Genomic DNA, 26,302 nt, shown 5'->3' with positions numbered 1-26,302 from the left:
TAAATGAACCTTCGGTGTTATTCCATTTAAAGACGAACGTTAAACCAAAAAATTAAATAAAAGAATCCTTTTGCCAGTTAATTATATATAACGATAATATTAGTTATACGTCGAGTGAATTTTGCGAACCATTGGTTACCGACACGCGAATTAATACTTTTAGCTCATAATAATAATAGGTACATTATGTCTAAAAACTTATTTTATATAGATACAAGATTATAATTCCGACTGTATTAAATTATAGAAGATTAGCCTATATACATATAGTGTGCGTATGTTCAATGCTAGGTTATGGTGTATAAACAGAATTAATGATTTGAACTTTTTCATATTTGCATATTTTTTATATTATTCATATGTGATGTATATATGATGCACGAAAAATAAATATTATTTTATTATTTAAAAAAAAAATCTTTTTTAATACTATCCTATAGTTATAACTTAATTTAAACATGATAACTGATAGCAATAGATTTTATGTGCACTTATTTAAAAATAAATATGTTTAATGCTATCATGGAAAAAAATGAATTATTTGAAACAACTGATGATAAATAATTTCACAAAAAAATTTTTTTTTTTTAAATAGGTGTTTAAATTAAATCAATATTACTAATCTGTGCGTTCAAAAATTCATTTATAGGTTTTACTTAAAAAAAAAGTAAAAATAAATAAGTACTATTTTTGCCGATTAAACTTTACAAGTTCTAAGTAAAATCACAAAAACAGTTAATACTTACGTTTTTAATTGGGATTTTAGAGTGTTAAAAAACGACTAGTATAATATTTTAAATAAAAAATAGTTTTTTTAAAGTTTAAGATGAAAGACACTCGTTTAATTTTTATACACGATAAATATAAAATGTGGCACAGTGCTCTGCATTGTTTATATACAGGTAGGTACTTCTTCACATTTTCATATATTCTTACATCGAATTTATAGGTAGATAAGTACGTTTTTTTTTTTGAATTAAACACCGTCGCGTCGTCTGGTAAAACACTCGACCGACAAGTGGACGGTGAAGGGGTTATGTGTGTGTGTGCGTAGTACGTATAAGTGTTTGTTTTAGCGTGGAAACGTTTGTATATATGTACATAAATTGTACACGGACTACTTCGTTTAAGCGAGTGGAAATACACGAAGGTCACTATATGTGGCCTTACATACATATTTAGGTTCTTATAGGCATATATTATGTCTGTTTATAAATAATATATCTATTCCTTATAAGTTCCTGCGCTACAACAGTAATGTAGTTGTACTAGGCCATGGATCGGCAACGAATCTGGACTGCAGAGCGCAAAAAACTTGAACATGGATATCGATTTTGCGAAGCATGATTTCGGTAATCACGGTAAATACCTAATATATATCCATCAGCTTTAATAGGTATCTAATTCTATAAGTACCCCTTCATAGTTCGCGATCGAAACACGGGTCCCATTTGTGCGTTCGATTATTATATTCAGCGATATCGTATAATATACCAACGTTTATTTTATCAATTTTGCTGCGTGTCTGTACCGTAACATTTATAACTCGCACCATACCACGGCCATAATAATATAGCTGATATCTTTTGTGCCAGTAAACGATTGTTAAACCACGCAATTATTCTAAATACGTTATAATTTGCATTTTTGTTTGTTTTTTTTTTTTAGCGATACGCCTAAGAATGAAAGTCATGTTAAATCGTTCAACGGGTTATATTTATTCAACAAATTGTCGGCGACAATATTATTACTACATTGAAAACAATAATATATGCACGATATAATATGACTCAACTATAGCAAGTACACACACTCACACGCTATTTTCGTCTGATCTCATCTCTCTCACACACACACTCTTTCAACATATCTATCTCTGGTCTCTCCTTGGGTGGGAGCGACTCGGACGATAATTTATGTAATCAATACGAATAAAAACAGCGACGGTACTCGTTTGAAATCCATCGGCACATTAACGTCGTGTTTTTGAGACAGTAGTGGGTTTATCGCACAGGTGTATTAAAATAATACAAAGTAATCAACATACTTGCTATATAATATTTCGGTATACATTTATATAGGTACATTGATGTATTGGAATATTTTAAGCCACTTTATGATGTATACATATCTAATCGTTTTACTCAGTCAGTACTCAGGAGTCAAACTATACATGGATTTCGTATATATTGAGAGCATTCACATTTTTTCTATTGCTTTATTTAGTCTATTTTATCATCATTTGTAATTTGATTCATAGCAATTATTTGATTTTTTGTTCGATTACAAGTTATTTTTTCTTTTTAGAAATTTATCATCAATTTCGTCTATTTATTTGCCCGATATTTGTGTGACTATTTATTATTATTTTTATTTTGAACGTATAACTACAGAAGACGTTTCTACACATTTTATAAGATTTTTAACTAATTATAATCAGTATAATCTGTAATAGTCCACATAGTAGTTCAGTAGCTGTTGATCCATTAAAATAATAAAACAAAACTAGTGTGTGAAATAATGATTTTTTTTTTTTTTTGTTTTTAACGTTATTGTTGTTTTTTGGGGTTGTATAAAGTTTCAATATTGAATATGATCTCGAAACGGACTGTTTTCACGAATTACGATTTAACAATATCATGCAGAGCTTTGTGCCATCGACGAGGGAAGAACTATCGCCGCGTCCAGGGAGACTTTCGAAACGGATAACAAGACACACGCATGTCCCTCGTATAATAACGAAGATATATTATTATACAACATTTACGGCGTACGCTTACTATTCTATAACACACACACACACAGTCCTGTGATACGTCTACGGGTCAATCGTGTCCTTTTGATTACAATAATATAATATTATTATGTACGTAAATAGAAAAATTATTCTCTCAAGTGTCCTGCAGCCAGCAACAGTGGCGATGCGTCTCCCGAGTGCTGCAGCAATCCATACAGTAGGTATCCACACACACACACACACACACTCACCGGAGACGGTTATAATGTATACCATAATATACAATACACACGTACATGAATGAGCGATCGGCAGGTAAATCTCGGTCTGGTTAATGGAAATCGGAATGAACCAAAACCAATATTGCATTTGGGTGGTCCGACAATCACTTGTAGCGCGCTCACGCGCGTAACACTCGCACACGCGCACCGGCTCGGAGACACGGACGGACGCGGACAGACAGACACACACACTCTCTCGCTCGCACACATTGGTAGGGGTACATATTATTATGCATTATACATATATCCAAGCTAAGCTATAATATAACATTATACAGTATTTCGTTTTATGTTTCGCGCGCGCGCGCGCGTGTGTGTGTGTGCGTTGTCCGAGCCGATACCGTTTGTCCGTCTCTAAGTACGCGTCGTCGTCGTCGTCGGATACCTTCGCCGCACTGGTCGTGGTATTCCGATTCCGAGACCTCTAAAAACCGTCTAAACCACACATTAATAATAATTATACTCGCGGTCGCCACAATGGGTCGAGCTGGCTCTAATACCGCGCGCGCGCGCGCGCGCGGCGCTCACTAAACGTCTATGCCTATAATGTGTATATTATACGTAATATATTATGCATTAAAAAACGGTGTGCGCGTGGTCTGTACGCGGGCACACGACGTACGTTTTTTACGGTGTTGTTTACGCGGTCGGACAAAATTTTATCCAAAATTATAATTATCGTTGTCGAGGTCTTCCGTCGGAATTCGTATACACCGAAACGTCGGCGGCGTAGACGCACTCGCACGGCACAATCGTATAATAATATAATACGTGAAACGTCCGATCGCAAAATGAAAAAAAATATATTCCTGAGCGGTACCGCCGCGTCTGCGGTCCGCGGTAGTTCGGCGATGGCATAATACAATCATTAAACTTCCTCGGTAACTCCTGTGGTTTTTTTTCTTCTACATTAATTAAACGTCGGCCGAATCGATTCCGGTCCTCGCACTGCAGCAGATAACATTACCTATTGAAAGTCCTTTTTCGTTTATTTTTCTTGCCGCCATCATTAGCATAAGTACGGACGTCTCGCGGCGTATATACACAATATACATTATATGGTATATATGCTGCTGGTTGCTTCGACCCGACACGTATTATAGTGCCTATTATATGTACGAATTAGATCTGTTTTTTACCCGTAGGATTTTTAATAAAACGAAATCAACGTCTTTCATAGTGCATATAGGAATCTATTTTATTATCACCATTCATCATCATCATCGTTCGCTGTGTGACGGTCGACGCAGACGGCCGTAAAATGGATTTTTCGTCAGTTTAATAATAAGTTTATACATATAGATAATCGCTGCAGAGTTTTTATTTTGTACGACTACTGCGTTTCGTCGGTATTTTGATATATGATGTATTATAAATTTATTATAATATGATGATAATATGTTATATAGGTTGGATCCACTGCAGTTATGGTATTGAATATGGATAATGGCTCAACAAAATCAACAAAGATTTGACAACATTTTGTTTATTTTTTTTTTTTGTATTTTGGTTACGAATAACGTGCTGGTATTTTCGCCAATTTTGAAATATCCTTCGAAAGGGCCAGAAGCAACTGGGGCCTAAATCTATAAACCGCTTTTAAAATTAGGTGTATGAATGTGAAAATTTTTGTATTTCTGTAGGGCATAATAGTTAATTTAATTTGTTGATTTGTTACAAAGTATATAATTATCAAAGTAATTATATATTATTTAACGCAGTTTTTATAAAATACTTTTAATAGAAACAAATAATAGTGCGGTGATTTCCATTTACAGAACAAAATGTCATTTCAATTTGTTTCAAAAATATCATATTTTATACTAAGGTAAGTAAAATAAAATCGATCTATTTGTTACATTGTATACGTATAGGCATGTGAAGTAGTCACCATATAAAATATAACTTGCTAGCGATTGTTTACATTAATTTATTATTCATAAATAAAAACGTATAAAATACATATTATACTAAAGGACCATCATTAGTTTTATCTTTCTTATCTAGATTAGTATTATTATTTTAATGATGTTATGTTTGTTATTACATATTTCGATGTCATTAAGTTCAAAAAACTATTATTTTTATCATTTTTATCTTATATTATTATACAGTATATATTTCGGAACTTCCTTCGCAAAAAATTTTAAATATTCGTTACTAAGTTAAATCAAAAAATGAAATAGATTTTTTCGAATGCTGATAGTTTGCATAAAATTTCTGTTTTTTCTTAATTTTTTTGTTTGTTTTACCAAATTATACTATAAAACACAAAGAATTTTTAATTTTAACCTTTTAAAAATACAAACTAGATCCAATTTTATGTCAGAAACCATTCTCAAAATTGAAGATCAAACTATATATTTATTGATTACCGTGTAACACACACACACATACACATAACTGTAAAATTAATATATTAATCGCTCCGCAAAAAATCTAAAATGGGATTGAATATACTTAATGAGTCATTCCATATAATATACGTTTTATATCTTCTGTATAAATACGCTTTTGAAATTTTCATAATTACGAAACGTTTGCACGTAGATACGCTTGTTTCGATTGTGATCGCGTATAATGTAACACGGTAAAGCATTAATCACAATTGCAATATTCGATTTCCTAGCGGTGATTATATATACCGTCAGCTATATTTGTTCAGGTATTAGGTATTGTAATATTATGCGCGTATATATATATATATATATATATATATATATATATATATATATATATGAGTATGATTATTTGGACGTTCGACAAATGTCGTCGTTCCCGTTTGCCTACTATATAGTTAAACGAACTCATTTGTAACCTTACGGTGCACGCCTCGGCGACTCGATAATCGTAAGACTATTATACGCGAACACATTTATTATATAGCTACAACGTATGAGTAGGTATATTATAATATATTAATGTGTTATCATTTGCATAATAGTAAAATAAATAATATTACACACATTAATTTCGCTTACTCGTCTAATATCACGACTCGAAAACTGCACCGATCGATAATTTAGTTATTGCGATTTAGTAGTATATGTGTAGTTGTACCTAATATTATTATCGGGGCTCTTCGACAAAGATTAATGAAAAAAATAACTTGATAGTAAGTTAAATCGGTGAGATTTTAAGTCAATGCGCAAAGTTGACGAAAATCTTAGTATGGGCCTAATACGTATACCGCGCATAAAATAAATTATACGTATAGGTATTTATATAATACACAATACGCCATAATTATACTTTACGTATAAAATTATTTATTTTATGTTCGTATTGATTATAAACGTTCAATGTTCCTTGATCATTATTTATACAATGATTAATCTCGAGTAAACACACAAATACGAAAGTGCGTTGTCTGTAACCTATGAGCCAAACCTATTATATGTACCTTTATTATATCATATTTTATTTTCACGCGTAATCGTTGACCGAATAATATGAGAATAATAATCGTATTTATTTTTGCATTGTAATTTAATTGTGGAAAATAAAATGAAACATTGTGTACTTGTTTAATGATATTCTAAAAACGGCAAACAAACGTCAAGAACTGTTAAGTGTATCACTGCAATGGCTCTACGCGTTACACGATTCCGGCGGGCAATAATAGTTCTGCAACGCAGACATAAATTACTGATAAATATTATGTATATACCAGGAGTCACTTGATAATAATACTGAACACCACATAGTATATTGTAAGGTAAGCTACACATATACACACAGAAGTTCTTCATCAATATTACTGCCCGCAAGCGCTACTCAAGGATTTATCTACACAACATACGACTCAACTGACCTATATTATAGGTAATATTACAAGCTTACTAAGTTTGTGAAACTGTAATTGTAATGTGCGTACTTCACGAAAATCAATTCGAAAATGATGTACTTGATATAACTCAGTAATCTGCTGTATTAAATTACGATCGATTTATCCGGACAGCCATAGCCTGTAGGAGATGTTATTTAAATTATTCGCAATTAGCGTTCTGTGCGTGCACTACCCTAGCTACATGGTGAAACTTACGTAAGAAATCAACTACTAACCGGTAGGAGGAAAGGGTAATTTATATCTAGCAATAAGGTCAACGGACTTCCGAAGATAATTTATAACTGAAAAATGAGGTTAAGTTAACATATTGTACAATAAAACAGTATCCCTCGTGTTTTTTTCGTAGATGAAACGAAAATATTCAAATTTAAAAATACTAAATATTAATTTTTAATTTTAAAACTAATAAAATATCATTGAAATTTTCTGAACAAAATTAAAATAGGTACCTACTTCAATAATATGTATACATAAATTTATTATATATCTACAATTCAATACTGTATAATCGACATAACTGACACTTTGTGAAGTATAAACGAAAATTCATCTAGGTATATCTTAAAGCAACATCTATTACAACCCGTCTATATATATATGCGTATAAAAAAATAGTGTGGTATGTTTATACACCAATAGTAAAAGCTTCAATTGATTTAATTATCAATATCATTATTCTACAAAACAATATTCATGCTTGTATCCGATAACAGCAGTTACAATCAGAACTTTTAAACGTTTAACTGTGACGAATTTACTAATTTAATGACATGACATTTCATTCAATGTGCAATCGTCCTTGAATTTATCATGGTTTATTATAATTATATTAACTATACGTTTATAATTTTTGCATGCTTCCTTAATCGTTTAGATCTTAATGATATTGTCTTATTTTTATTTGATTTTACGCACGTACCTATTTGTTATTTGGATAAATATTTAATACACAGATTCATTAACAATAACTAATTAATATTCGAAATGACTCATTGTATGATTCTAATTTATTTTAATCAAGCAACTTTTTTTCTTTCTAATAATATTATTGGTAAACGCCAACGTCATATTGGCAATGAAAATTGTGACGGGCACACAACGCAGTTGGGCAAGACGAATAATTAATAATTCTTATGGAACGATTGAGTGTTGACATTGTAGTAGAGCCGAGAGGGAGGAAGTATTTATCTTGTATATTAACTTCTTCCGGAAGAAGGGCGATCCGAGTATCTAGTGCAGTACACCCAGGCCGGCCATTGTTGAGAGCCCTCTTTATCAGCAACTGCATTGATGGCTGCGTCTATGGAACCAGTGCTGGTCGTAACGTGCGTGGCGTTGGCGGTGGCGTGGGCAGCGGCTGCGGCGACAGTAGTGGTGCTCGCGGTTATCGAGTTGGCGGGGTTAGCGCAGGTCTGCGAGTCGGAACACGATAGATCAATGGGCGAGCTCAGCGGTTCGACGGTGGACGACGACGAGGACCGTCTGCTGCTGTTGGACTTTTCGTGATCTGACGACGCCGGGCCGGCCGAATCGTTGATAGCCGTCGCGGCCGCACGAACCGCCGTATTGGCGTTGACGGCCACCGTAGCAGCGTTGTGACTGAGTTGGCTGAGATGATGGAGTTGATAGTTTAGGTGATTCAGACGGTCGATGTGGTTGAGGTGGAGGTGTTGTTGTTGTTGCTGTTGTTGGAGATTGTGAAGGTGGGGGTGGTAGTGTCTGTGATGGTGGTCGTACGGGTTGAACACCGTCGGAGGACTGCCACCGGACGTGGCCAAGCTTCCGGTACCGCCACCGAATTCCGGTCGCAATATGTTGTCTATGCTGAACTTCAACGGACGCTCGGCCGAACCGTTCAGACGACCGCCGGAAGTGGGCTGCACTCGGTCGTCGTTGTATTCGGTAGCCGAACCGTCGTCGCGACCGGACTTGCCGATCGATTGATCGCCTCCGCCCCCGCTATTCCGACGGTGCAATTCCATCGCCTGCATGGCCGTCGCCTCAGCGCACACGCTCTGCTGCAGACAGTTGGTCATCATCATAACGTGCAACGCGTGTATTGTGGCGTCCGTCTGGCTGTCTGTCCACTTGTTCCCACCTGTCTGTTTGTATGTCTGTGCACTAATGTGAAACAGCGGTACTATGAACGTATAATAATATGTTCTTTAGTCCAGCAACAGCGACTACAACTGCAACGGCGATTCAGGTGCATCACTCGTATGTCGCGTTGGATCGATGATCCGCTAAAATAACAAAATTAAAACGTTTAATATTATATATCTATAAACATATTTTATAGGTATTGATTTAATAATTAGTTATATCTTTTTCCCCTATTGTCACGTTATCAAATTGACATCGGCTGTGTATCTGCTGCAGTGTATGTACTGCGAACGGAATCTTAGAGTGGGCGCAAGAGGGGAATTATTAACGCCACATCTACAAATGAATTAGACCTTCCGATCAACTCTCGGTTATCCGATTTAGTTTTTAGTCGAGTGCCAATATATCAATAGCGTTTTCATTTCTATATACTCAAAATATAAGAATTCAATTCAAAATTCAATATCAAAAGAATACACAGAAGTATTAAAATGTACCTACAGCACTATAATCAAATCCGCTTACAATGATCGTGCGCTGCTTTGGAAATGTGTATCATATAGACAACGTGCTCGCGAGAACGATGAAATTCACATAACATTGTCAGCAGTTGCTATAATTATATGTTATTTCATATGCATACGATATTATCTTGTTATGTGAACAATGCTGATACAATATATTATATGTAAGTACATAGTATACACATACATTGCAGAAAAGCGCTTAAGACGATATTAATTCTAGCATGATATATTTAAATAATATATATATCGTTACAGATACGAACTCATATTTTGATAACGTATTTTGATAAGAGACAAAAAGTAAAAAAAAATGCCATTTTTCTTACATCTCATGAGATATATATCATATATTTTATCGTTCAGGTGATAAAAGTAAATTGTATAAACAATACATAAATAATAAATAATTACTATTATAGATGAACACGTTAACTCCTATATGAAAAGACTCATAGAATTTTTTTTACGTTTAAGTCGTTATTAGAACACAGCGAAAGTGGGGTGGGTCTCTGACAGGCAAATACAGGTTACGATTACATTTAAAAATTATAGACATATTATCATTGCATTTTTAAATTTATTTTCCATTCATGCAATGTTTACTATTCAAATTTCTGATAGGGGTATTAAAGAACAGTAACATTTTTTTTAGCGTAGAAAATTTAATAACTCAGTGACTATGAACTTTAAATAGAATATGATTTAAATGCGTCAACATTTTCAAGAAAAAAAAATCACGTGTTTAAATTTAAAGGAAAAAAGGATGATGGGTTCATCTCGTTTTAAACAAGACGTTTTTTCCACTATGGGCCACTTCCTTAATAATTTTAAATATAAGTAGGTACCAACTCAAAATTCCTAAAATCATAATTTCAATAAGTGTATTGAAAAATAAAATCTTGTTCAGTATAAGGATCGATTTATTATTCGTATATAGTTATATATTCCCAGCTATCTTATAGTATATAGATAGAGTAGTAAAGTTGCTAGGAGTAGACACTATAAAATTAAGAAAAAGATATATTTATCTTAAGAAATTCAAAATGGTCCTTTTAGAATATTTAAATAATTATCAAAGTTCTTATCTGCAGGTTGTGGTTGTTTATATGCACTGGATACGATAAAATTGAAAATCCTAAACAACCATAAACATTTATTGTTGTTAGCACAAGATATAATGAGTAGTAGCGTTCTTCTATAGAGCTAATAATATCTGTTTACATGTTATACTGTATCATATTATATACATTGTATTGCCTAATAGTTGGGTACCTAATTAGTTGATTAAATTCCATTTCAGTGTTTAAGCGCCTTTTATGATAATAATGTCCATTAATTGCACAGGAATATACACTTATAATAATACCCACTATACATATTAATACTATAAATCATAAATTATTATATAAACTTAAATTATGTATATAAGTGTATATATTAGTAGTATTACTCTATAAGCTATAATAGTATTTTGCACGCAATTTTTTTCGAATTTTGCGGGGCCCACGTCGCTAAAGTCATGGTGTCACGATTAGGTATATCATATATTATACGTAATGCTGATTTTTATCAATTTTTTTTTTTAGCAGACTTTACTTTACTGTATGTATTTACATAATTTTTGTAATTAATGCATATAAAAGCCAAAGCAGACGTTGTCATCGCACTTGTGAAATTGGCACCTTGTAATAAAGATAATTTTATAATCAACAAAAAATAAAAAATTGTATAAAATGAAAAATAAAACATTTTTATTTATTTATTATTAACTATAAAATTTACACATTCATATAAACAGTGGAAGTAATAAACATACATAATAAAAATGCATGATAAAAATTAATGTTAAGGTAAAATTATTTAGCAAAATGCTATTTAAATAATATTTTCAGTAGGTATACTTAAATAGCGAGTTTTTTTCTATTATTTAGTAAGTACGGTGTACAAAATGTAATTTTTTTATAATAAGTATAGTATATTAATATATTTCATATCTACTAACTATATAGGCGTTATAACGTTTATGTAAATATTATACTTCCTAAAGTACCTAGGTACTTTTCGAGTTATCATAAATCGATATATCATTATAAGACGTAGATGGCATTCAGATTTTTAAGACTATTAGTTAAGGTATAACTTCTATGTGTCTAAAAAAAATATCCGAACAAATATGTAGGTTGTGAAAAATAATTAAATCAATCTAACGTATTTTTTTGATTACGGTCGACGTAGGTTTTAAAAGCAATAAACGCCAAACTGATTAACGATTTTTCATGCTTGCTATTATTTGTAAGTTATAACACAATAGTATGCATATAAAATAATTTCATATCCATACAATAATGCACCGGGCTCCCGAAACCGTGGAGGGTTACAAAAAAAAAAAAATAATATGTTTGATATCAATTCTGTCACAGGATAGAATTAGACGCACAAACCTCACTAACAATAGAATATTACATCGCACTAGAACCTGGACCGGCTTAAAAGGGTAGGCTACAGATGTGATCTTCACCGTCGTTGGGTAGGATTTAAAATGTTGAAAAAAAAATATTTGAGGGTAACGAATGACGATCTTGTTAAGTTTGCAAAGATGTATTTAAACGCCGTGGAAAACTTTAATATTAGGTATACATAAAATACAATTCTATATAATAAACATGATATTATTATTAGTGAATTGGTAAACATTATTATCATAAAAGCTCCATTAAGTTTGTTAATGAATTGTGTATATATTTTTATCTGTCTTAATATTACTAATAGGAGTGCGATATTTTTGAAAATATAGGAAGGTACATTAATTTATTTCAAATAGATAAATCATTTGAAAGTTAAAGATACCAGTCAGGAATACGCTTATTAAGAGGAATCCATTGTGCAATGTGCAACCCGTGTATGCATTGCACTGCAGTGGGCACTATTATACACAATCAAACAGCATAGCAAATTTATGTTCAGCCAATCCAGTTTTGCTTTGTAAGCTTCAAAGATAAAAATACATTACCTAAATTCAATATTACATCTATTTTATATTTTTATAGACTATTTTTTTTATTTTTTTTTTTAAATACCCGCTAAATAATTTATAGTAAAAATGTAGGGTTTTTATTGAAATAAACAGATGTTTCTATCACCATGGAACACTTCTTAAGGAGTACAAAAATCTCAATAATTTAAAATTAAGATCTTCAAGTTTATCCATTATTTCAAAATTAAAAAAATTCAGAGATTTTGAATAAATTAATTACATGAAATAAATAGGGGTGAGCATGCTTGGTGAATCATTCTGTATACGATTTAAATATATATATCTATTAATTATTATTTAGTGTCGGCCATAATCCAAACACACACACGCACATATACAACTATACGTAAGCATGAAAACAAAAACGGTATGTGCGCAAGTCGCAATTAATAGCTAATTAGTGCAGCGGCGGCATATCTGTGCGTTTAATAATATAATGTCTTTCGTTCGTATATATGTATATTATGTGTTTAAAGCGACGCGTTGACGGCGAGCAATTAAAATAATCTCCGCAGTCCGCAACAGATCTCGTCGTTTATATACCATGTAAAGGATATAAATAATACAGTAGTTATACGGTAGGTGTATATATATAAACGCGGCTGTCGCTGAAAAGAATTCCGCCGGGAATGCCGACTTTTTGGCGGATTTTGAGCAATAATAAACCGTGTACAGCAACCTCGTCGCGTTCTGTCATTGCATTGTATTGCGTATAATGTAGGTAAATACGCGTGTAATAAATTATAACACTGCACCGACGCGGAATCCTGCGCGAGTCCCGTGATTATAATAATATATTGCCCGACAATGTGTATCTCTATGTACGCCTACTTACATACGTGCATTATTATGCGTGTGGAGAAATTAGCCCCGGAATTCCGTAGGGGAGCAGATGCGAGTGATATTTTAAATGCGCGGAAATCTTGTTAACTCGTCGTCGTTTAACATAGTATAGTTGGATCCTGCAATGGAGAATGGGATATCCCATTGGCCGGATAATATAGTATATGCATGTTATATCAGGATTTCATTAATATTTAATATATGTTCTAAATTTCTTAGGGACATCGCATTATTGTTATTATTTTAATATTAATTATTATGTTCGTATCATACTATAGGTATCTACGAGTATACGAATGATAAAGTTTACTAAAATACAACAATGATTATTATAAAATTAAATTGCAAAGTTATAAGTATATATAAGTTTTTATATTTAACATCGTGTCAGACTTGACTAAATGTGTTACTACGTGTTTACACGTATGTATTACTTATGTGTATGGCGAGTGAAAATTATACATTTTTTTATTTTTTTTTTTTACGTATTACTATATTAGTGTATTATTTTATTAAGTGTAGGATCATTGCAAAAAAAAAAAAAAAAAATATTGGATATTTTATAGTTTTAATCATGAGTTGAACGTAGCGTAGTACCTACCTATATATTATAATAAACTAGTTATATTGTATCAGTGGCGTAACTACGGGATGGAAACATTTGAATTTTATTTTAAAATTCACGAGACATGTACTATTACTACTTATTAGGATAGGAAAAAAGTGCAAAACAGCTTATTATTGGAAAACAGAAGATGTTTATTTTTTATATTAATATCACGATGTGTATAATGTTTATAGAATCTTGAATCTTGAATTATTATGCGATAAAAATAATAATCGTCGTACCACTCGTACACATAACACATACTATCCAGTATCTACCAACATAGATTAAATATACTAGTATATTTAATCTATGCCACTCATCATTAATGGCAATCATACAACGATTATTATTGTCGTAATATTAATATTAACATCGTCTATTTTTCATTTTGTTCATCTACAAGTCATTTTATATTTGATTGTCGAATCGTCTGGACAACTTGCATAGAACAAGTAAGTTTAACTTTTAAGTTATAATGTTTGTTATACCGTGTGTTTAAAAAGTTTGGAAACACTTAAATTATTGTTTAAAAATTGTAATACCTATCTACTATACAGAAATAAAGTGGCTATTTTTTTTTTAACTTTGGTATTATAAATATACGGAGGCCAACACTTTATACTGCCCCGGAGACCCAAATTTATAGTTACGCCACTGTATTGTATGTAAATTTTAAATAATTACTTATTAGTTATTACAGTAAGTATACTAATTACGGCCAATTTTACGCGCACATGATTTAAATTATTCGAAATTCTTTATGATTCATGTTTTTTTTTTTTTTTTTTTTTTATTGTCTTGCAACTGAGTTTAAAATTATTAATTTATTAATTGTTCGATTTGATAAAAATTCATTCGGTTATTTTAATATTGGACTTGCTTTTTGTCGGTGACCAAACACGACTAGTGGTCACGTATATATATTATATCGTCTTAAGATGTCTACCACATAATTTAATACTTTAATTATTACAATAAATTTATTCAAATAAGCATACATTTAAACCGTTGGAAAAAATATAAAAAATAAATAAATACATATAGTCTATAAAAATAAATTTTGTAAATGAAAATATTGTATAATGTTACATATGTATATTTTGTTGTAAAGTTTCACGTGTAAAATAAATAAATATCTATTCGTAAATTTAAAAATGTTGAAATGCACAATATTATAAATTTTAATGATATATTGTGTAAAGTGAAAAAGATATTGATATACCTATTTTAATAAAAATATTAATGTAAATTATAAATGTTACATTAGGCAGCTAGTATAATAATTTAATATATTATAAATACGTTTTGTACACATAATTTAATGTATAGAAAATTGTTTTTATGACTTTTGAAAGTTACTTTAAATTTAATATACCTACTTATATAATATATTATCAAAAAATTAATAGGTATATTAAAAACCATGCATGCGTTATTTGATTGAAAATTCATATAAATGTGCTGCGCAAAAGTATTACTTATATGATTTTTGAACTTTTCTATGAAATATTCAGAATTCAAAAAAAAAATGAATTACCCTCCCGGGTTTTTGTGTATTAGTATATTTAAAATAAATATTATTACTATTATTTTTTATATAATTAAAAAAAAATTATCACTAGAAAAAATTTAGTTTCAATTATCTTATAATAGTGAAATTACATTAATAAAATAACTACGCTTATCAAATAGAAATTAATAGAACTTGTTAGACGACGTTTAGGTCGTTGCGAATTCGTTTTACAAATGCATTGTGTATATATTTAGATGTGTAGAATAATTATAATATACGTACTGTTCACGCGTTCGCAGTTTTAAAAATAATATACTATGTTTGTATTGTGAATAATTGAAAATTGCAAATATAATATTTTATACATATAATATAGCACAATTTAAAAAAATTATGTATTATAATATTTTTTCACGTTTTCCGAAAATTTTCCCGCTGTACAATAATAATGGATTTACAAACATAAAAGTTGACCTCTAAAATGAATGTATCAGTGACACTGTCACGTTTAAAAAATTTAGGCTTGTATAAGTTCAGGGTCGGAATAATATTACCTATATATTGGGTTGTATTATATATATAACCTAAATGGGACTTTATAGGCCGACTGACGGAACATGTATACCCACTTAATATTAAATACGTTATAATAATGTGTTATTCTTATATTGGTGTGTGTGTGTGTGTGTTTTATGATTTTTATTTTTCAACCGTGTCGTTTCGCGATAAAAGTATGTACATACATTATTGTTTAATCTATAAGCGGCGCGTGACTTTACGGCGAAATTATTAATATCGCCCAGCAGTCGTTACACGATGTACGCATATACCACTAATACTAACAATAATAATATAGTACGTGGCACATAATACGAGCCAAAAAAAACAAATCAAGTTTATTATTATTTTTCATTTTTCATTTTTTTTTTTTTTCATAAAATATTACTATAATTTACGGTTTGTTTTCATTTCGTCCATCGCGAAATCTAGGGCCAGTGGCGACGTTGGATAGTGCTAATAATATAATGTACCTAACAGTTTAGTATTTTTTGCGTTGCTCTGTGTACACACGTAATGTTGATGCAGAAGTGTATAATATTTTGGTAACACCAATAACACCTATAATAACACTGTAAAAATAAACTTTTGACGATTTCTAGAGCTTTTCGATTCTCTGAGTTGGGTGTGTGATAGTACGTAGTTACACCGAACAACTTTAACGATTATGTTCGACATTGAAAGACAATAAAGAAATCCGAAATAATATTTTTGGGAGAATAAAAATAATTAAAGTTTCGAATCATTTTTTAAATATTTTACTAGTTTGTGTGACCTACTATATCTATAAGTAGCACAAATATTATTTAAAATCATGAATATTGGTAAATAAATGCTCTCCCATTACAAACATTTAAAATATGTGGCATTTTTTCATAAAATTATTTACATGCATTTAAGAGATCAATTTTGCCTAATCTATTATGAATTCATCCAACATTTTGAAGACTGAAAAAAATATTTAACATATTTCACTAGCAAAAATCCAACCAATTTATGAGTGATGGAGAGAAGGTATATATTATATTGTATTATTAACTTATGACGTTAACGACTGTATATTTAAAGTAATTTATGCATACATTATAATATTAGCACATATTTCCTATAGGCATAAGTATAGAGAATTTTTTGATGTATACAAAAGACACATAATATATATGTATTTATACGGGAGCAGCTTGTAGACATATTATTATTATTATTAATATTACACCCGCAGACAGAAAATAAGAATATATATATTATTATTTTTCGGTTGACACGTGTTGTGCCGACGACGACTTGTCTGTTCTCATTTGTGCCGTATAATTAAACACGAGTGATTATTCATATATGTATGTGTAATATTATAATGTGATGTACGGTCTTCTCTATCATCGTGATCGCCCACGTATCGGATTAGCGGACACACGTCATCCATTACGTTATACATACGTTTCAATTGTGGTGTGGTTGCTTTGCTGTTGCAGCAGTTGTCAACAATTAATGTCACCCGAAACGTTATGAATAGAATACGTTCCGTGTACTGATCTACACTATATACGTGTAAGTATAACAGAAATATCCATATTATCCTCGAATTTATAGTAAATATTATATTTAGAATATGACATGGGTACATTATAAGTACCTACTAGCTGATAGATATTAATTATTCAAATTATTATTATCAGTACGCTATACGTACAAGAAAATTAATTTTGTAACTGCAGTTGCAATGAGATTTTAGATAAATTTCATATCCCTAACTAAAAAACATATTATATAAGTATAATATATTTACATATTACATTATATATTCGTAAGCTGCAATTGATATCTACATAAGTGTATTATGGAAGTAGTAAAATGACATAGTGTGTTAATATTTTTTTTAAATCGTCAAGTTTGTAATTTTTTTTTATATGGTCACGGTTTTTAAATTTTAATTGATTTCGACTTTTAAACGTCTCGTTATTTATTATATTATTGCAATTAAGATGTATATATTTCCGAGAATATATGTACATGAGTTCAATTAAATTAGTGTTTGAGTCATTTACATAAATGTACGTTCATTTGTATAAATATACACGTTTTTAACGCGCGTGTCTATATTATGTACAGATGCGACAATAATAATAATGTTTAATTAATATGTCATTTGAGATTATTCGACAATATATTATAGTCAATAAGTCAATATGTTTACTTTTCTTTTTTGTAAATAAACGATGACATATATAACATTATCTTTAACGCATAGCTCAAATTCACTCAATAAAATTTTTTTTTGTTCCTATTTTATACTTAAATAAATATATGCAGAGGAGCTACAGAGTCACTTTCTATATTTATTTGTTTATTGTTTATTTATGTGTGTGTGCGCACGTGTGTATGTAGTACTTTTTGGTGCTTACCAATAATTATTTAATAAATTTGTTAAGTTATTAAATAACAATCTCGCTACTTTATGAATAATAAAAAGAATATCAAGAAGTAGCAGGGATGTAGTATGGTGATATGTAATAATAATTATCATATTAAAGTTCTCAATCAGAACGACAATGTTGAATTGTTATTACTTGGGGAAAAATAAGAAAAAGAATTCTATGAATCTATTGAATATAATTGTATCAACAATAAGTATCTGGTATACTAATATACTATCTATATATTTATTAGAGAAAGATGAAAATAATACATTTACGTAAAGGACAAGTATAGTTTAAAAATGCGATGGGTAACAAATCAATTATGACAAAAAAAAAAAATTACATTTAAGTACAGACTAGAGAATTCACTCGACAGGGACTGTCTATATGAAATAGTAGGTAAATATAAGCATCTTAATATAAAATACTCTCTGCAGAAACTATATGTGCGTGTGTGGACGTGTGGTGTGTGTAGGTATATAAATGTTGAATACATTTTGTTTTCAGAGTTTAAACATTTAATTGGCTTGTTATTTACTTGTATTCTGTCATACCACGGTGAAGTGTTTAACATAGAATATGGTCACATCTTCTTACGGATACTATATGGTTAATTAAACATGGATAACCACATTTTGTGCTTTACTGCAGAATTTCACGCATATTGATATAAAAATTATCAGACATTTAATTAACATATTATCTGCTTTCGATCAACCAAAATTTATTAACAGGGTTCTTTTATTTATTTATTTTTTTTTTTTATAGTAACCACCTATCTATGAGAACATAAATTATTTTTAGGTTAATCAATTGGTGTTTTATAATAATATTGACAAGATATAGGCATATTATATATTATTATTATTAATGTACTTCTATATATTATGGGTATAAGTTTATTCAATTATATTACAGTCCCAGATTTAAATAAGTAATTAAAGTAGGTAATTATATGAAAAATGTTTTTTGTAATTTTTCATTACAAAGGACAACTCATTTTTTAATGAAAAGCTCTTTCACGTTTTTTTGTATGCTTTTGAAAATGTTTGCAATAAAAAATGTAACGTTTTGTTTGTATTTACAAAAAAATATAGTACAGTTAATTGGTACGCTCAACTATATGAAAATAGATGCTCTCATAAATTACGAATGCTATATACATCAATATTATGTTAAATATAATAATCTATGTGCAATGTACATGAGGTGTATATGACCTACCATAATGATATAATATTTTTATTCATTAGTTATTAAATAAATAGAAAAAATCCATATTAAGTCAATTGTTAATTATTGTGTACCAATATTTATATGTTTACAGGTAATTAACACGCTCTTGTATGTACTAATTAAGAGCATACCTTTAAAAAAAAAATGAATAAAAATTGTGCAATGATAATTTTTAATCGAATTTCCTGTTTATTACTCACAGCCTTGATCAACATAAGATAAAAAGGTTTAATTTCCATTGACTCGATCGACACACGCTACGTACATCTGTTCAACTTAATAATTATATACGCATGAATTTGTGTGGAACATTCGTCCGAAATACTATTTTGCAGTGAAGTGTTGTGCACAGTGCACATAGCACATGGTGTATAGTTATTATTACAGAAGTATCGTTATCATTATGCTTTGTGTTGAGTAATATGTTTATAATTTTACTCTGTATTTTCCTCGCTGGTACAAAATGTTAATTATGTTTAAAAAGATAAGACTTGAAAATGTATCTGTGTGCGAACTCCATGTATAGCTGACCCTCCTTCATAAATTATTCACCGTAATTTAAGTTTTAATACTTGATGTTTAATTGTCCATGTTTTAATTATGCTAACTATGCCTATCTTTAAAAAACACACGCATTATACAAATTAGTAAAAGAAATATCTTAGAAGATACTTTCATTTGTATACACCCATATACATATTATATACATATATACACATATATATATATGTGTATATACACATATATATATACACATATATATATATTATAAATATATATAACCAGAAAGAATAAATAAAATATGGCAAACCTATATAAATGAATAAGCAACTTCTCTGATAGAAATAGGTACCATTGTTTCAGCAATAAAGTAAAAAATAGGCGGAGCGTAGACGACATACTGAATATTTTTTTTTTTTAGATTTAGCTGTTTAAGAAATTGTTTTTTAATTTTAATTCTCAAAATACTCAGACGCTTAAAAAATTAAATATAAAATGGACCCAGATTGCATCTGTGATAATTTAAAAAATAGAAGTTATTGCATTAATATATTTATATATTAATAAATATACATAGTCTACAAGTTCTTAAATCTAGATAATAATTAGTACAATACATTAAAGAAGTGTTAACAATGGCACATTCAATAAGTTTATTTTTTAAACGATTTTTTACAGTCAAAATAATTTAATGAAATACTATAAAAATTACAAAAAAATTGACATTTAAAATTTATAAATATGGATTCAATCTTGTATATAGTTACTGATGGGAACTTCTCTTATATATCTTGTATCAATTAATAAAACTTTATGAATATAATAATACATATATCTGAAAGTCTAAATAACACATAACAAAAGAATAGATGTGTAACTATGAAGAAATTTCAACATTACTTTTAATTGCATTTTTATATCGATTAATTATTATTATTACTATTTTTGTAATCACTTATTATTATAATTTACTAATATTTAAATAAACGTGAACATTTGTGTCTATATACTCTTCACCATGTAGGTATAGGTAATTTTATAGTGATGAATAGAATAATTTATTTACTAAATTAAAAATATAACAGATGTTTTGACGTTAACATACTATTTAGAATAGCTAATAACATTAATTGTTGGAGAAAATAAATCATACGATATATATATAAATATACACTAAACAGTAAGTGTATACTTTTATATTTTACAGTATAAACTAAGCTTACTAAGCACTCAATGACGGTAATTTTGTTAAAATTATCTAAAAAAACTATTTATTTATTCATATTTAGCAAGAAAATATATTTAGATAAATATACTTATGTTTATTTTAAATTTAATAATTATAAATGATGAAATATCTATTTCATATTTAGCTTTAAATTTATAACACATTTAACATATTTAGCTATTAAAATAAGGAGAAATACTTCAAAATATATTGGCTTTTATATAATATGTATATGTATCTGTAATAATCTTTTATAGATAACATGGAAAAATAAAAAAATTAAAGAAGATGTTATTTAAAGAAATACCTACTTCATATTATTATTTATTCACGATGAATTTAGATATACAAATATATTTCTGTAATTATAATAAATTATAACTTAATTCATAAAGTAACTAAATATTGTAAATAATTGTAGTAAATAACTGCCTATTTTGAATGGCAACCGAATACCGAATAAATAAAATTGCAATATTTAAAATTACTTGATATCAAACTAAATATTTTAAAGTGTAGAATTTTTAATAGCGAACCTAATGTGATATAACCATAATTTACCATTGGATTTTCATCGAGTTTTTCACAATATCGTATTTGGTTAATAAATATTTATAATGTTGTACACATACTTGGTATTTCAAACAACAATTCAGTATATTCTTTACCTACTATAATATTTTATCTCAGGTTGACACAAAATTGAAAAGTGTAGACATGTTCAATAATAACAATGTGGCAAAATGTTATATGTATATCCTTATAAGTAATATTAAACAACCTTGTGTATTGAATTAATTAAATTAATTTTATGTTGTCAATCATTTATCGATTTTATATACATTATTAGAAGTGTACCTATATTATATTGTTCATATATACATATGTGTACCTATACTTCACGTGCTGCTTATAAAGTGACCCCTGATTTCTATTTTTCCACACTTTTACGTCATTTTTTTCATTACTTATTCATAACTAGGCAAGTAGACGCTTACTTAAGTCTAATAATAATTTATTTAATTCTATATGATAAATATATTGTTAATGTTAATCAATCACTAATTATAGTTATTTAATGTATACATAGCACTGACAACGAATGTCTAAATTCATCTGCAAACGCGTATTTATTATACACATGTAATCCTTGGGCTTATAATCACACAAATACTTCCAAAGATTTTTTAATTGCAGCTAATTCTAATATACAGATATTTAAAAATATTTTATATATATTTACATTTTATTTATGTATTTTTACAATTTTATAAGAAATTTTAATGATATAGGTACTAAAAACTACTCTAGTTTGGTCCGTTGAATCGTTTTTTCACTACAACATTTTTATGCGGGTTTAGAAAGCTATAGTTATTACATATAAAACATTATTGAATTATTTCAAATTAATTATATGTAATATATTACCTATATATTTACTAAAATCTGAAAAATCACTAATAGAATATATTATCTTAATATTGGTCACATTGATTAGATGATTGTCATTTTATAAATATAGGTGCATATGTTTAATGTAAAATGTCTTTAACTGACAGATTAAACACTATTAATTGGTGATTTATAATGTGTAAGAAGCATTAACATTTACATTTTACATTAATTGCATTTTTTTTTTTGTTAACAAATAACTTAGCTTAACAATTTATCACATTATATTTAAGAAAATTACAATTCATTAATATTCACTTATAGGTACCTACTTAAAAGTTATCATAATAGTATGAATACATTTATAGCTTATTGATTGTGACCTATGCACATCACTACTGCATTTTGATTAAATTATAAATAATTACAAAAAGTTACATTTTAACAATGACTCGGTATTTCATTAATTACATTTCCTTAAAACATTAAAAATCATTTAATATAAATAAGACTATCTGTAATGAATGTTGTTTATAATTTAGAAACATTATTATTGAACAAAAATTTGGTCAATAAATAATAAATTAGTATCTTAAACTTCAGCTAATCAATAAATTTAGTACGTATGTTTTCCGAATTAAGGTATTAGATAATATAGAAATATCTTAACTTATATAATATACCTTTTTTAGTATTTTTTGTTATTAAAACGGCATTCGAATGTTTTGAACATTATTCTAGTAACTATAAATTTCGTAAATAACTAACAAAAAAACTTTTGAAAACATTTTTCCTTTTTTGTCGTATTAAATTATTTTATAATTTATTATCATATAATGCAGGTAGGTATGTACATGAATGTAGGTCCTATACATTATTTTTGGTTAGTAATGTTTGTATTTACTTAAAAAGGAAGTTGACAAAAATTACTATAATTAAACATTTATAAATTATAAATGGTTTTTTTCACTTTTTTTCTCCAGCTCTTATTATTTTCTTAATTATATCGTTAATAATGTATTATTATATTAAAAAAAAACTTTGCACTTTATATATATACCTGCAATTATTTAAAACAACTATTAAATAATAAACAATTTAATGGTAGTATACCTACCTAAATATTATTCTACAATAGATACCTACGTGGATTTATATAATATAACCTATTTATTATAAAATAATGTGTTATTTGTAATACATGTATTTTTATTTATCAATATCTTATTTAAATAACTTAAAATAAAAAGATCAAATTTATCAAGCAGGCGCCTACTTAAACAAATTTAAAGTTAAAATAAACATTATTGTAAGTAATATGAATCTGGTAAGTGGTAAATCAGATAAAATAAATGTTACTGTTACGTGTTTATACAGTATATATCCAAACATAAATACATCTATTATTTTCAACGTAATTTTAACATAAATTTTTTTTAATATATTATGATACCTATGATACTGACATATGGTAAATTACTTATCATTTATTAAATTAGATGTAAGTTGTGGTATCTATGCATAATTATTTAAACGTACTATTATTATACACATTATTAAATTAAAAATATAGAAACTTGATATTTTTGTATAGACAATATTTATAATCATAACAGAAGCTAATAATTTGGGAAATAGTCATTTCTGTTTAGAATAATTAAATGAAAAATCAGGAAAATATAAATGAATAACATATATGTGTTATTCAATGCGTGTTAATTTTTGAGAAACAGCAATTGAATGTTATAGAATGTAATTGTCTGTGTGTTTTCATTTTATTATTTGCTCATAGTAAAGTAAGTGTATGACATATGACTGTTTTTAATAACCTATAGTAAAGTAAGGTAAATTTAAATACATTCTTACATTAGTTCATAAGAAGGCATGAATTCAACACTAATTAAAAAAATGACATTAACACAATTCAAATAAAATAAATAGGCCGTCTATGTTAAATTATGGTTTTAATTATTAACTTTTGTCAACATATGATATACGTGGTTATATTTTATCTAGTATCGAATCTATACGTTTATAAGTTAAAATTACGTTATTCATAAGCGTGAATGGTTATATGAAATATAAAAACCAAAATAAAATAAAAAACAAAAATTAGACGCCTCTTCAAATTCCAATATACATTATTAATATACGTACTATTCCATTATTGTATGTACCTATTATTATATTTTATAGGTACCTAATAAGTAATATGCATCGAATACATAGTATACCAATATAACAGATATAAATTCAGGTCTTAAACCTACCTAGGTAAATTTATTAATATATATATATACAGAATAGAAACACGTATTTAAATAATACGATTTATTTATTTATTTTTAGGTAACTATATCGTGATTAGCGAGGAAGCAGGCCAATATCAATTGTTTTTAAATAATATTGTTACTCCGCCGTATGTAACATTAATACAATATCGAGTAGAAATCCTATTATTACAATCGAACCAGTCACACACGTAATTACAATATCAACCACTAATACAGTGGTGATATAAGACCGTTTAAACTCATAAGTAACCAACTATACCTGCCAACGAATAAGTATAAGCGCATATATTTTGCACGTGAATAACATTAATATCAAATAACCACGGGCTCGCATCAATGCACATAATTGCATTATACAGCAGCCGTCCATCATTACGGCAGCTATAGGCCGGAATAGATATAAATATATAAACACAAATGATTTGTAATTAAGTACCTGGTCCGAGCGCGTGGAGTCGGAAAACCAAGAGATGCTCCCGTCGTGTGAAGAGGAATATGCGAAAATTCGTCGGTGTAGAAAACTTTTGTGTAGCGTAGAAGACGATGATGATGGTACCCGGGTGAGCAGGTACGGCGTAGGTGTAATGTCGATATTATTCACCCGCAGTATAGTATTATGGGTATACACCCGCGTGTTTCTTAATATCTTAAATCGAAATCGGATTTACCGGGTACTACGTGTGCGCGTGCGCGTGCGGGCACCGCCGAGTTAAACGACAATAGTAATAATAATAATAATAATAATAATAACAATAATGATAAATATTTGTATTCCGTAGGTGCGCGCGCGACCTCTCGAATCTGACTGGAGCGCGGCTGCACTGCAGAGACCTGATGACCGGACGGACGGGCGTACGGCGGACGGATGCGACGGCGGCGGTGGAGTTGTTCGCCGTCGGTGAGCGGCGGTCGTGGTCGGTCGGCGGCGGCGGCGGCGGTGGATCGTTGGCTGTCGACCGGCCCGAGGTGGGGGTAAAATGGAAAAATGGCGTCGGCCGCCCGGGCGCCGCCCACTTGGGCGCGGTGGCGGCGGCGGCGTCGGGGTCCGCGTCGAGAAGGGGCGATCGTCGCTAGCGCGCGCGCACACCAATGGACGACCGGCGGTGGCGGCGGTTCAGACCGCTACGGCGGCGGCGGCGGCAACTGCTTCGTGTGTGGTCTTTTCGCCGCCGCCGCGT

General features: G+C 29.6%; 1 protein-coding gene across 4 annotated transcripts in view; it reads right to left on the bottom strand.

The window, feature by feature from the left end:
• Positions 1–26,034, bottom strand: part of LOC112592851 (segmentation polarity homeobox protein engrailed-like) — a 71,493-nt gene extending 45,459 nt beyond the window's left edge. The window contains exons 1-2 of one of the 4 annotated variants that reach the window (XM_025336996.1): positions 25,561–26,034; positions 8,076–9,111 (exon numbers count right to left, since the gene is read on the bottom strand). In XM_025336996.1, the coding sequence (XP_025192781.1) occupies positions 8,076–8,910 (835 nt within the window). In that variant the 5' untranslated portion in view covers positions 8,911–9,111; positions 25,561–26,034. Of the gene's footprint in view, positions 1–8,069; positions 9,112–25,560 lie in introns of all 4 variants that reach the window. The other 3 variants (XM_025336998.1, XM_025337000.1, XM_025336999.1) reach the window with 3 other exon arrangements.
• Between the last annotated feature and the right edge of the window lie 268 nt (positions 26,035–26,302).

This window comes from Melanaphis sacchari, unplaced genomic scaffold, assembly GCF_002803265.2.
Source record: "Melanaphis sacchari strain LSU unplaced genomic scaffold, SCAv2.0 Contig1988_pilon_pilon, whole genome shotgun sequence".
Taxonomy (NCBI): Eukaryota; Metazoa; Arthropoda; class Insecta; order Hemiptera; family Aphididae; genus Melanaphis; species Melanaphis sacchari.
The sequence above is the reverse complement of the archived record's forward strand: the minus strand, read 5'-3'. Positions and strand labels throughout refer to the sequence as shown.